Here is a 10,639-nt window from a genome sequence, read left to right on the forward strand (position 1 = left end):
TTACACTATTTGCTACTTCCACCATTCTTTTTTTTCTCTGAAGTGCTGAGTATAATGCAAGTTTAAATATATTTCGATAATCAGATTTAGAAACTGTTGTTCCTATTCAGTAGACCTAATAAAAATATAGAATTAATAGGGCAAATATTAGATCCTTTAAATTGTGGAGGAAAGTATGAATTTTTATTAATTTCCAGTAATTTGATTCCTGATTTAATCACAAGGTGATTGCTCTGTGACAGCAGACATAAGGTGGTTTTCCTGAGGTTTCAAAGCCATCCCTGGCTATTGACTGACCTGTGGACAGAAAAGGATAGGATTCATAGTCAAGCATTTCTTGTTCTGTCTATTAGTCTTTATTATTCCTTTTCCACTGACAAAGGAAATACTTCAGCTTACTGCTTTCCTCTGAGGTCATTGGGGAACTGGTACTACTTCACTAAGGGGTATAGAGGAGAATCTAAAAGTGTTTCTCTATTTATATAAACTTTGTCAAAATGTACATGTATCTATGTAGTCATGCTAGTATTGTCAAATTATAACTTTTCTTACAACTTTAATTTTGAAGTTTTGTCAATCTTTTAAGTATATGTTAATGAATTATTTTTAAAGACAACATGAGAAAAATTATAGCAAAGTTAATTTTCAGGCCATCTTGGAACCATTAAAATTTCTCTTGTGAAAAATGCATAGTTCATACATAGACATTTGATATGTAGATCCAGAAGAGTATTCAGGCTATCAGTCTTAAGGTGTTTGATGCTTTTGTGCCTCAAGAATGTCTTGTGCTATGTCATTGAAAATGTCATTAATAAACTTAGCAACAATTTTCTAGTGTTTGTTACTGTTAAGAAAAAATATTCTGTCAGGTGGAAATGGTGGGTTATCTATACTGCTAGCCTTTGAGAGGGGAGTGAAATCTCCTATGTCCAGAGAAATACATGGAACTGTTTTGTTTGTGCCATTACCTAGTTATGTTTGAGCAAGAGATTTTGCAAGTGAAAGTGTTAATTCATTGCATTTTTCTGAATCTGTCTATTGCATCCTTTAAGAAACTATGTCTACATAGTGTCTATCTCCCATTTTCCAAAGTTCACAATGTCTAAGTTTTGAAATAAAGAGTTGGATGGTTCTCCACTGTAAGAGTTTTATCTCCAGCTCAGTACAAAGACTGCAGAGCTGAACACTTCTCTGACTGTAGCTCTACATCCTTGTTCTATGAGCAGACTTTTAAGCAAAACGCTTCATTGCACCTCTGTTGTCTTTTTACAGGTGATGTATCACCCATCAGCATGTCTCCCATCAGTCAGTCACAGTTTATTCCACTTGGGGAAATCCTTTGCCTGGCCATCTCAGCAATGAATTCTGCCCGAAAGCAAGTCACACAAGAAGCACTAATGGAGCATCTAACAACCTGTTTCCCAGGTAACTGGACAAAAAGTCATTGATCAGATGGGCACATGTCTGTAAAAGAGCAGTTAAAGGATCTCCCTAACCAAAAAGTTGCTTATCTTTTTGACTTCCTTCAAAGAGGGGAATTTCAGTGTTTTATAGGTTTCTTCACTGTTCTGGGTGGCAATATTGATTACTCCTGAGGTGCTACCCAAAAGTAGGCTTTCAGGTTCCAGTATTATAACCTTTTCTTTATTCTTAAACATACAGGGAAATGAGTTCTCTTCGACAGAGCCATTCATGTGAGATTCATTTTGCAAGGTTAATTCCTGACTTTATGTAAATATTAAAAATTATTTGAGGCTCTAAACAGCAAACTGCATTGGCTTGTTTCTTTTTTTCAGACTGGTATCATAATCTTTTCTTGAGATTTTTCTCACAAAAATAACCTGCTTTATCATAAAGAGTTTAGGACTTCTTTAGTAGTTACAGGCTTATTCAACCTTGTGGCTTTCAAGCCAGTTGTAAGGTAATTCCTGATAGCTCTGACATCATTCAACTAGTTGAAGTGGTGTTGTCCAGTCTCCACAGAGACAAGCTCATGGAGATCTCTGTGGAGAGTGTTCTCTCTTAAAGAGCATGTTTCCCACATACTGTGTGTCTTTCTCCACTTAGGACAGGTTCTCAAAACTGGTGTGGCCTGATGCAAGTAATAAAGTCTGATGGCGATGATGTGCCTGCCTCAGGGAGAGATTATATTTAAACTGAAAGGAAGTTGTTGGCCTGGTTTCCAGGAGTTTTCAGAGCCTTCTTGGATACAATTCTGGCTTTTGCTTCTGCACTGCCCTTTCTTTTAAAATCTTTTGGTTTTTTTTTTAATTTGGCAACTCTCTCCACGATGAAAAGGTTTGAAGAGACATAGATACACTTGCTGTGTTCCTAAATGCTGATGTGCTGTTTAGAAGATACTCTTGTCAGCATTTGATAGTATTTATTAAATGGTAAAATGAAAATGTCTTGGATTAAAAGTATTATAACGTCAAAAAAGGAGACCTATATTAAGAATATACTCTTGAACATGCTTCCCTACTGGCAGTCTGTATCTGAAGTTGGTGAATCATGCGAAGTGCATCTTGTAGCCCTTGAAAAGTGTGGTGTAAAAGCATTCGGCAGAGATTTATTGGTCAAGAGAGCACAACTTTTTCATTTGTGCTCTGTATGATCCTGGGCAAGATGTTTAACTATTCTGTGCCTGAGTTTACAGTCCTCTAAACTAGTTGAGAAACTCTCTATTGTACCTCTTTTACAGCTATAAAAAGCAGCTAATTAAAAGTGCTCCAGTAGGAAAACTACGGATGCATTTGCCTCATCTAGAAGCCTAACCATAGCCGTGTTTTGATGTCTTGAATTTTTTTTGCTTACATTTCGGAGCTAGAATTACTTAAAGCTTTGAAGGTCACATGGCTTTTGCTATAACTGGTGTTAATTTCTGAGATTTTAAAAATAAAATTCTGGATTGAGAGCTGTATTTGGAATAAACAATTATGTCTGATATTAATTAATTGCACTTTGGGAAAAGTTGCTTCAAGTATGTTTTGTAAATACTAGCTTTCTGTCCCAGTTTGTTGTGTTGTTTGTCAGCATGGGATTTTTTCAGTAAACTTGGCTGATTTTGAAAATAGTGGCAAAAGTTGTAGGGGATAGAATGCAAAAAAGGTGTAGTTCACAGTTATAATTCCAGTTGAATCTATCTGGATGGTTTTTTTAAGTCCTGTTTTCTCTATAGTTATGAACTAGAAGAGTTCCATAGATTGCAAGTATTTTTCCAATTATGCTGTTGATATTTTTATGTAAACATTATTGCATGAAGGAAGCAATTTATTGGTGCCATCCCTTGGGTTTCCTAGGAGCTTGATTATCAGTTGATTTGGTGTGTTGTGCTGTTCTTGCTACACAGAACCATACATAAAAAAATAATTCAACAGGCTGGATTATTTTGTAGATGCTGCTCAGAAGAAGCCTGAGGCAAGTTAGCACGTAGTCTCTTGCTGCCTCTTTTTTCCGTTGTCCATGAACATGTGCATTTCTCAAGTCTGAGATTAAAATGAGAACCTTGTTTTTCCTACCTCACTTCCCACAATGCAAAGAAAAAAAAAATCCACCTTTTGTCCAATGTTTTTTGCATCTAGAAAAATGCCTTTTTCTCCCAGTCATGATGTGATTAACATAGCAAACATACATGGTCTCTCAATGTATGAGGAGTATCCATTATCCAAAAATTTTGTCTTTTCCAATAAACAGAACCTCTTCTTGTGCTGACTGCTATTTTTCATTTGTCTTCCCAAACTCTCATAGATCAGCCGTGGCTTTTTGAGCCCTTGTATTCACTGTGGCTACTTTAAAATACCACTTGTCCTCCCATATTCAGATAGTTTATTTTTCTTAATCAAGTGCTGATGCTCTGAGAGAGAGGAGAGCATTACCAGTGTAGTTGTATCTGTCACTGTCACACAACCTCTCTGTATCTCACCCTGTAGCAGCACTTGTCTGCCTGTGTTGTTTGTGTTTTAATGAACAGATGCTTCACTGTGTTTCGCGGCATGTATAAATTTCCTAAGACTCCAGATGCTATTCTCAAACTGCCTAAGAATAATAAACCTCTTTCCTCAGTGCAGGATCTTACACTTGCAGTCTAGCCCTCTAGTTTGCTGAGCCATTGTGCAGGCATAAATCTGGGCCATGGCTCTATCTGAAATAAGGTATGCTAATTATTTATAACATCACATAGCAACCACTCCACATCCTTAACTAGTATTTCATGAGCCAATCAGAGTATTTCTTTTATCCCTTGTTAAGCCTTAGCATCAGCTCAGGAGAAAATCATTTTAGCAGATTTAACACCATTTAAATACTACTTCAGATGTATTTTTCATGAATTTATTTTATTGAAAAAGTTTGTAATGATAATGCATGTCTTATTTGTGGCTTTTGTTATTTGTCAGATTTTTTAAAAAGCAAGAGGGCTGCTGCTGCATGTGCTCCCACTATTCTAACTTAGAATTAAACAATGAGATGTTTGTACAGCCCTGGTTTATAATTTATTGACCATAGTTTAAATCCCATACATTAAATGTAAATCTTTGAAATCCAGTATAAGGAGCTAAGAATGTAACCTCTGTTCCTGTGTTCGGCAGTCAGACCCCCTTATCTGTATGAACCTGACTTAAGAAAACATCAAGCCTTACTCTGTACTGCATTTAGTAAGGACTTTTTCTTTTTTCTCTCTTTTTTTTTCCCCTCCGATTTTGTCCCTGTACTTATTAACATCATTTTAAGGGGTTCAAAATTTCAGCATAGAAAGCATGTATGTACTGGACTAGGTCGCTTTTGAAGTTAACAGTTTTCTGAAAGCTGGCAAATTCCTCTGACGTTCACCTTCATAACTTCATTCTTTAAATATGTGGAATATATATGTAGCACTTAAAAGAAGTGTGTTACATTAACTGAGTTCACTCTAGGTCAGTGTTCTTTGCAAGCAGCAAACAAGACATAATCTTCTGTCTGGAAGCTCGGTGGATGGCATAGCAGACTCTCTTGAGATGCAGAAGATGTACATGTCTGATGATTCAGTGTCCAGACAGTTTCTGCTTTTGAATTATTAAACCACTACATAATCTTAAATAACACCACTGCTGTCATGCCATATTTTATATGCTAGAGTCTCTAGACTACTGGGTTTTTTCCTCTTGCTCCTATTGGGTGGAGGAAGGGAGACTGTAAGGAGACTTGCGAGTGCAGTGGAGTAGGTTACATATAGACATGATGTGGGCACGTTGTTGTAAAGAGAGGAGTCTTGAGAAAGCCAGGAAATCTCTATTTAAAATAGCAACAATGGGAGCCAGAGTAATGTCATTGCTCCTGTCTGCCCAGGGACGCCTGATTTGATTTTGGGTCTGTTTCTGCTTTTGTAAGTACCTGAAAGAGATCTGAACAAAACCCATCGCCAGCATTGGCTGCTGAAGCTGAGCTCCAGAGATCTGCATCTGCCATCATCACTGCTCGCTTAGTGAACCACAGGGATGTGCTATATGCTGGAGGAGGCTGACACAATTAACTTTGCAGCATCGTTCACTGCCCTGGCACACTAATTCTGTGTGTCTGTGTGTTTATCTGCACATTCTCTATTCACAGGACTTGGTTTATTAATCTAACTACTGTGCATCCAATGTTTAGAGATTAATTTACCCATCACGTTATAGTCATTAGTTTACTGTGTGAAAAATACTTATTATTATTATTATTATTATTATTATTATTACCATGTATTTGCAGTGCAATTTTGCCTAAATTAGTGTAAAACATCAGAAGATCCATTTCAGTCTCTTTTCCTAACTTTTCTGTCAACTCCCAGGAGAAGTTTTCCTGTTGTTCTTTTTTTCTGATGTTTTTGAAACAGTATGTTAAGAAAAGCCTTTAAGTAAAATAAGGGTGAAGAACTAATTTATTGCAGACAAAGGTAGGGATGTGTTGAGGTATTTACATATAAGCTCCTGGAAAATGCAATGGATCAATCAGGTTGTTTCTGTAGAGACAGGAAGAGAGATTGGCTGCTGCACAGCAAGTGCATCCCAGTTGGACTGGGATCAGACCCTGCAGTGCATTTTTAGCACAGGATGGCGAACTGCATGAGCTTGAATTTGGGGTCGACCACTCCTTATGGTGATGCAAGGCATAATATAAACACCACCAGGGGTGATGTTACCCAGACAGACTTCGCAGCTCTGCTGCAGGAAAGAAGAGCAGAGATGACAACCGCTGGTTGTTACAGGAATTAAAATCACTCTTCTTTTTCCTGTACTTTGCTGAAAGCTTATGTGGAGGGCATCTTGCCGTTGCCACTGCCTCTCAGTTCAGAGGGAGCTCAGCATATTGTTGACTTCCGTACAGACAGATTCAGGACTCTGGGCTGGAGAGGGGTGGTCCTTTTTTTCCTCAGCTCTCTGGATTTCAGCTTTTCCCATCTGTTGCTATTTCTGGCAGGTTTGCTTATCCAGCAATTCTTGGGGTCTCTGTTACTCTCTCTAGGATTATCATGTAGATTGTGGACACCCATATGAGAAGGGGAGAAAATGCATGTTCCTGAGTCTCCATTTCATTTGCATATTTTGTCCAATTTCTAGTCTCATTTGTTCTTCTAATATTCTACCCTTTCTTTACTTCTTTTATTTCCTGTGTCTGGATCAGCCCCAGTCTTGCAGCAATGTGGACTGTGCATGGCACGTATCTACTGCCCCGTGTACTTCTCCCTGGCACCTCTGTGTTGTAACTGCTTTCGCTCACGCGTCCGTGTTACTCCTAACACTTCGTTGTTTCCATTGTGAGATCTTTAGTTACAGATATTACTGGATGTGAGCACTATGGTCATGTCTAAATTCAGACCACATTCAAAGCCAGATATGGGAATACTTACTATGTTGCCTGCAGCCCAGTAGCAAGGAAGAGGGTGAGTTAAGGAGTTAGTCCAACTTCTCTATTTCGTATTGGTTATCTTACGACGTGGTACTGGTCATAGTGCCAGAGCCCTTGCTGTCATCTTCATGTTTGCTCACACAAGGAGATCAGTGAGCTTGCAGGCTCCAGCCTTTGACATGTGGGAGATTTGCTGACCAGACACTATGTGCTGCTAAGGATACTGCAGGCAGGCACAGCTGGTTGAGATTTTTCCATGAAGTATTTTTGTAAAAAGCATATGCTTTGAGATGGTTTTGCATGCATGGTTACATGGAATTTCTTTTCTTAAAGACAGACAGAGTTTGACTTTACAGGGCCCTGACCAACCCAATCTAAGCTGGCCTGGCTATGGGTAAGGTTGTTGACCAGATGACTTCATGAGATCCTTTCCAACCTAAGTTATCCTCTGATTCTTTTTTTTCCCTCTAAATTATTTTTGTTGAAAAGAAAACTAAGACTCAGAGTACATAATATGTACTTTTTTTAGTTTAAAATAGACCATCCAAACTTTTTTAAAAAAAGTTCTCTAGTTCTAAAAATGTAAACCAGGTGATTACCCAGCATTAAGTTAAAATTAAAATGCATTTTAGTTCAAGAAAATGTATTGAATGAAGATAGCTTTTGCCACTGAAATTTTTGAAGGATTTTTGTTTCTTGTTCAGCATAAACAGATTTTTTCTTTTCTTAAACTAGCTTGGGAACTAAATCTCCTGTTTCCTTTACTCTAGACAGAACGTATTCCTATGCACAGCATGCTAAGTTGCTTTTTTATCTAATAAAGTATTGATTCAGTCCGGCACCACTGAACCCAGCAGGACATACTGGAAGTGGGAAGGACCAGGCTCGCAGTGCCAAGTCTACCATGTGGCTACTGTGACACTGATGTAGAGTTGTAATAGTTGTTCCCCTCTCAGTATGCGATATGTGCACTTAGGTGGCGCATGTTGGCTGCAAACTGCAACAGGGTATGCTCAGACTGGACATTAGGAAAACTTTTTTTTTTTACAGAAATAGTAGTCAGACGTTGGAATAGGCTGCCCAGGGAGGTGATTGAGTCACCATCCCTGGGTGTGTTTAAAGGTCTTCCAGATGTGATGTTGGGGGAGGTGATTTAGGGGTGAGCTTTGTGGAGGAGGATTAATGGTTGGACTCGATGATCCCAAGGGTCTTTTCCAACCTGAGTGATTCTATGATGTATTAGTAGGTAGTGTCCCTCACATCTCACATAAAAGGCGGGGAACTCTGTGAAACACATTTTTGGAGCTAAATCTGTAACTTAGTGGAAAAGTCTGTTTGGGTAAGGCAAACTGTGTCATTCAGGGTGTCTTTTTTGGAAGCAGGTGATGTAGTTGAAACACTTGCTATCCCATTAAAATATAAGTTCAATCAAGTTTGTGATAAAGAGGCAGTTTGGAGGAATACTTTTGTTTTTTTCCTCTGTAGTATTCTTCTGTGGAAAAACAACTTAGACATCCAAAGTAACAAATAACCATTGTATTATATGTGACTGAGCTTTATAAGAAAGAGTTCTGGTGAATTGGGATATAAATATTTAGTTGGAAGGAGAATAAAAGTGAAATGTTTCCCCTGACGCCCTTTGATTTCTAGTGATTCCATCTTGTAGCTTAAGGTCACTTGTGCAGTGGAAGTGACTAGAAGTTCTCTCCTTTTTTTTTTTTTTTTTTTTTTTAACACTCCATTAATGGCCTGTTCTCTATTTAATTAATAATTGATATGTCTGAAGTGGAGATAAGTGAAAAAACAAACAGACAAGAGAATGCCTAACCAAGTGCCTTACTGGAGTTGTTTGTTCAGCATATTTCAGCTTGTATATTGGAAAAAAACAGCGTTTTGCTGGGGAGGGCGGAGCCATAGAGTCCTACACGGTTTTATGCACTTTGTGATATGTGTTTACTGTCATTTCTAGGCGTTCCAACACCCAGTCCAGAAATCCTTCGACATACCTTGAATATGCTTGTACGGGAGAGGAAAATATACCCAACTCCGGATGGTTACTTCATTGTAACCCCGCAGACTTACTTTATAACACCGTCCCTCATAAGAACTAACAGTAAATGGTACCATTTGGATGAGAGGATACCTGACAGGTCTCAATGTACCTCTCCGCAACAAGGAACTATAACTCCTTCCGCCTCGGGGTGCGTCAGGGACCGAACGCTACCCAAAAACCACTGCGACTCCTGCCATTGTTGCAGAGAAGACATGCACAGCATGCATGCATCTACCCTACAGAGGAAATCAGCAAAAGACTGTAAAGACTCATACTGTCCTCCTTCCTTATGTCAGGTCCCACCTACTGAGAAAAGTAAAAGTACTGTCAATTTCTCTTATAAAGCAGAGACACTCACAAAACCTAAGGATGTAGAAAAGCAGTCTAAGAAATTTGGACTCAAATTATTCCGATTAAGTTTTAAGAAGGACAAGACGAAACAGTTGGCAAATTTCTCTGCCCAGTTTCCTCCAGAGGAGTGGCCGTTAAGGGATGAGGACACCCCTACCACTATACCTAGAGAGGTAGAAATGGAGATTATCAGGCGCATTAACCCAGACTTGACTGTGGAAAATGTCATGAGGCACACTGCACTAATGAAGAAACTTGAAGAAGAGAAAGCTCAACGAAGCAAAGCAGGATCTTCAGCTCACCACAGTGGGCGAAGTAAAAAGAGCAGGAATCACAGAAAGTCTCACGGGAAATCGAGGTCACACAGCAAGACTCGGGTGTCCAAAGGAGACCCATCAGATGGCTCTCATTTGGATATACCTGCTGAAAGAGAGTATGAGTTCTATGATCCCTTGACTCGATCCCCACGAGAAGGCTGTTTTATAATCGAACATAAGGGAGATAATTTTATAATGCACAGCAATCCTAACATGATTGAATCTCACTTTCCCATGACGCCAGAGTGGGACGTGTCCGGTGAGCTGGCGAAAAGAAGAACCGAAATGCCTTTCCCTGAACCTTCCAGGGGAAGCTCTCACTCCAAGGTCCATCGGAGCCACAGCCATACACAGGATAGAAGATCAAGGAATGAGCGGTCCAGTAAGGCTAAAGAAAGGTCTAGATCCATGGATAACTCCAAGGGACCTCTGGGTTCAGCTGCTTTAGGCACACCTGAAGATATAGGTGAAGGCTGTAGCCCAGATGACCAAACAACTAGCCAAACTTACATTGATGATAGTACCTTAAGGCCATCTCAGTCACTCAGTCATCAAAGGGCTCTGATTTCATCTGCAAGCTACAAAGAGACTTGCATCCCTGAAATAGCTAGCGGCAGTGTAGAAACCCCCAGTTCCTGTAGCCTGTTGGAACAAAGCAAGCCTACAGAGAACTTGCCATCCTATAGCGAGCTCAACTCCTGCACAACAAAATCTGCAGTCGATGACTATTTTCAGTGCAACACATCCAGTGAGACGGTGCTCACTGCTCCGTCGCCACTGGGAAAGAACAAAGAGGATCATGATACGCTGACAGGGACAGATGGGCTCAAAAAAATGGCTCCTGCAGAAAGACAGACGCAACATATTGCTAGGGAGCCAGGGGTGCACAAAGAGGAGTCCCCAAAGGGCGCGAGCAGTGGTTCAGCGGTTGCTGGCCAAACTTCAGAGGTGATCGCAAACGGGCGACTGGTTCAACACCACAGCACTGAATCGAGCAGCCTTGATAAAAGGAAAGAAATATTTAGCAAGGATACGCTCTTTAAACCTCTGCACAACA

General features: G+C 39.6%; 1 protein-coding gene across 1 annotated transcript in view; it reads left to right on the forward strand.

The window, feature by feature from the left end:
* Positions 1 to 1,274: 1,274 nt before the first annotated feature.
* LOC104276020 (storkhead-box protein 2-like) overlaps positions 1,275 to 10,639 on the forward strand; it is a 14,424-nt gene continuing 5,059 nt past the window's right edge. The window contains 2 exon segments of the mRNA XM_009872163.1: positions 1,275 to 1,425; positions 8,831 to 10,638. Of these exon segments, the coding sequence (XP_009870465.1) occupies positions 1,293 to 1,425; positions 8,831 to 10,638 (1,941 nt within the window). The 5' untranslated portion in view covers positions 1,275 to 1,292.

Source organism: Apaloderma vittatum, unplaced genomic scaffold (genome assembly GCF_000703405.1).
Source record: "Apaloderma vittatum isolate BGI_N311 unplaced genomic scaffold, ASM70340v1 scaffold17916, whole genome shotgun sequence".
Taxonomy (NCBI): Eukaryota; Metazoa; Chordata; class Aves; order Trogoniformes; family Trogonidae; genus Apaloderma; species Apaloderma vittatum.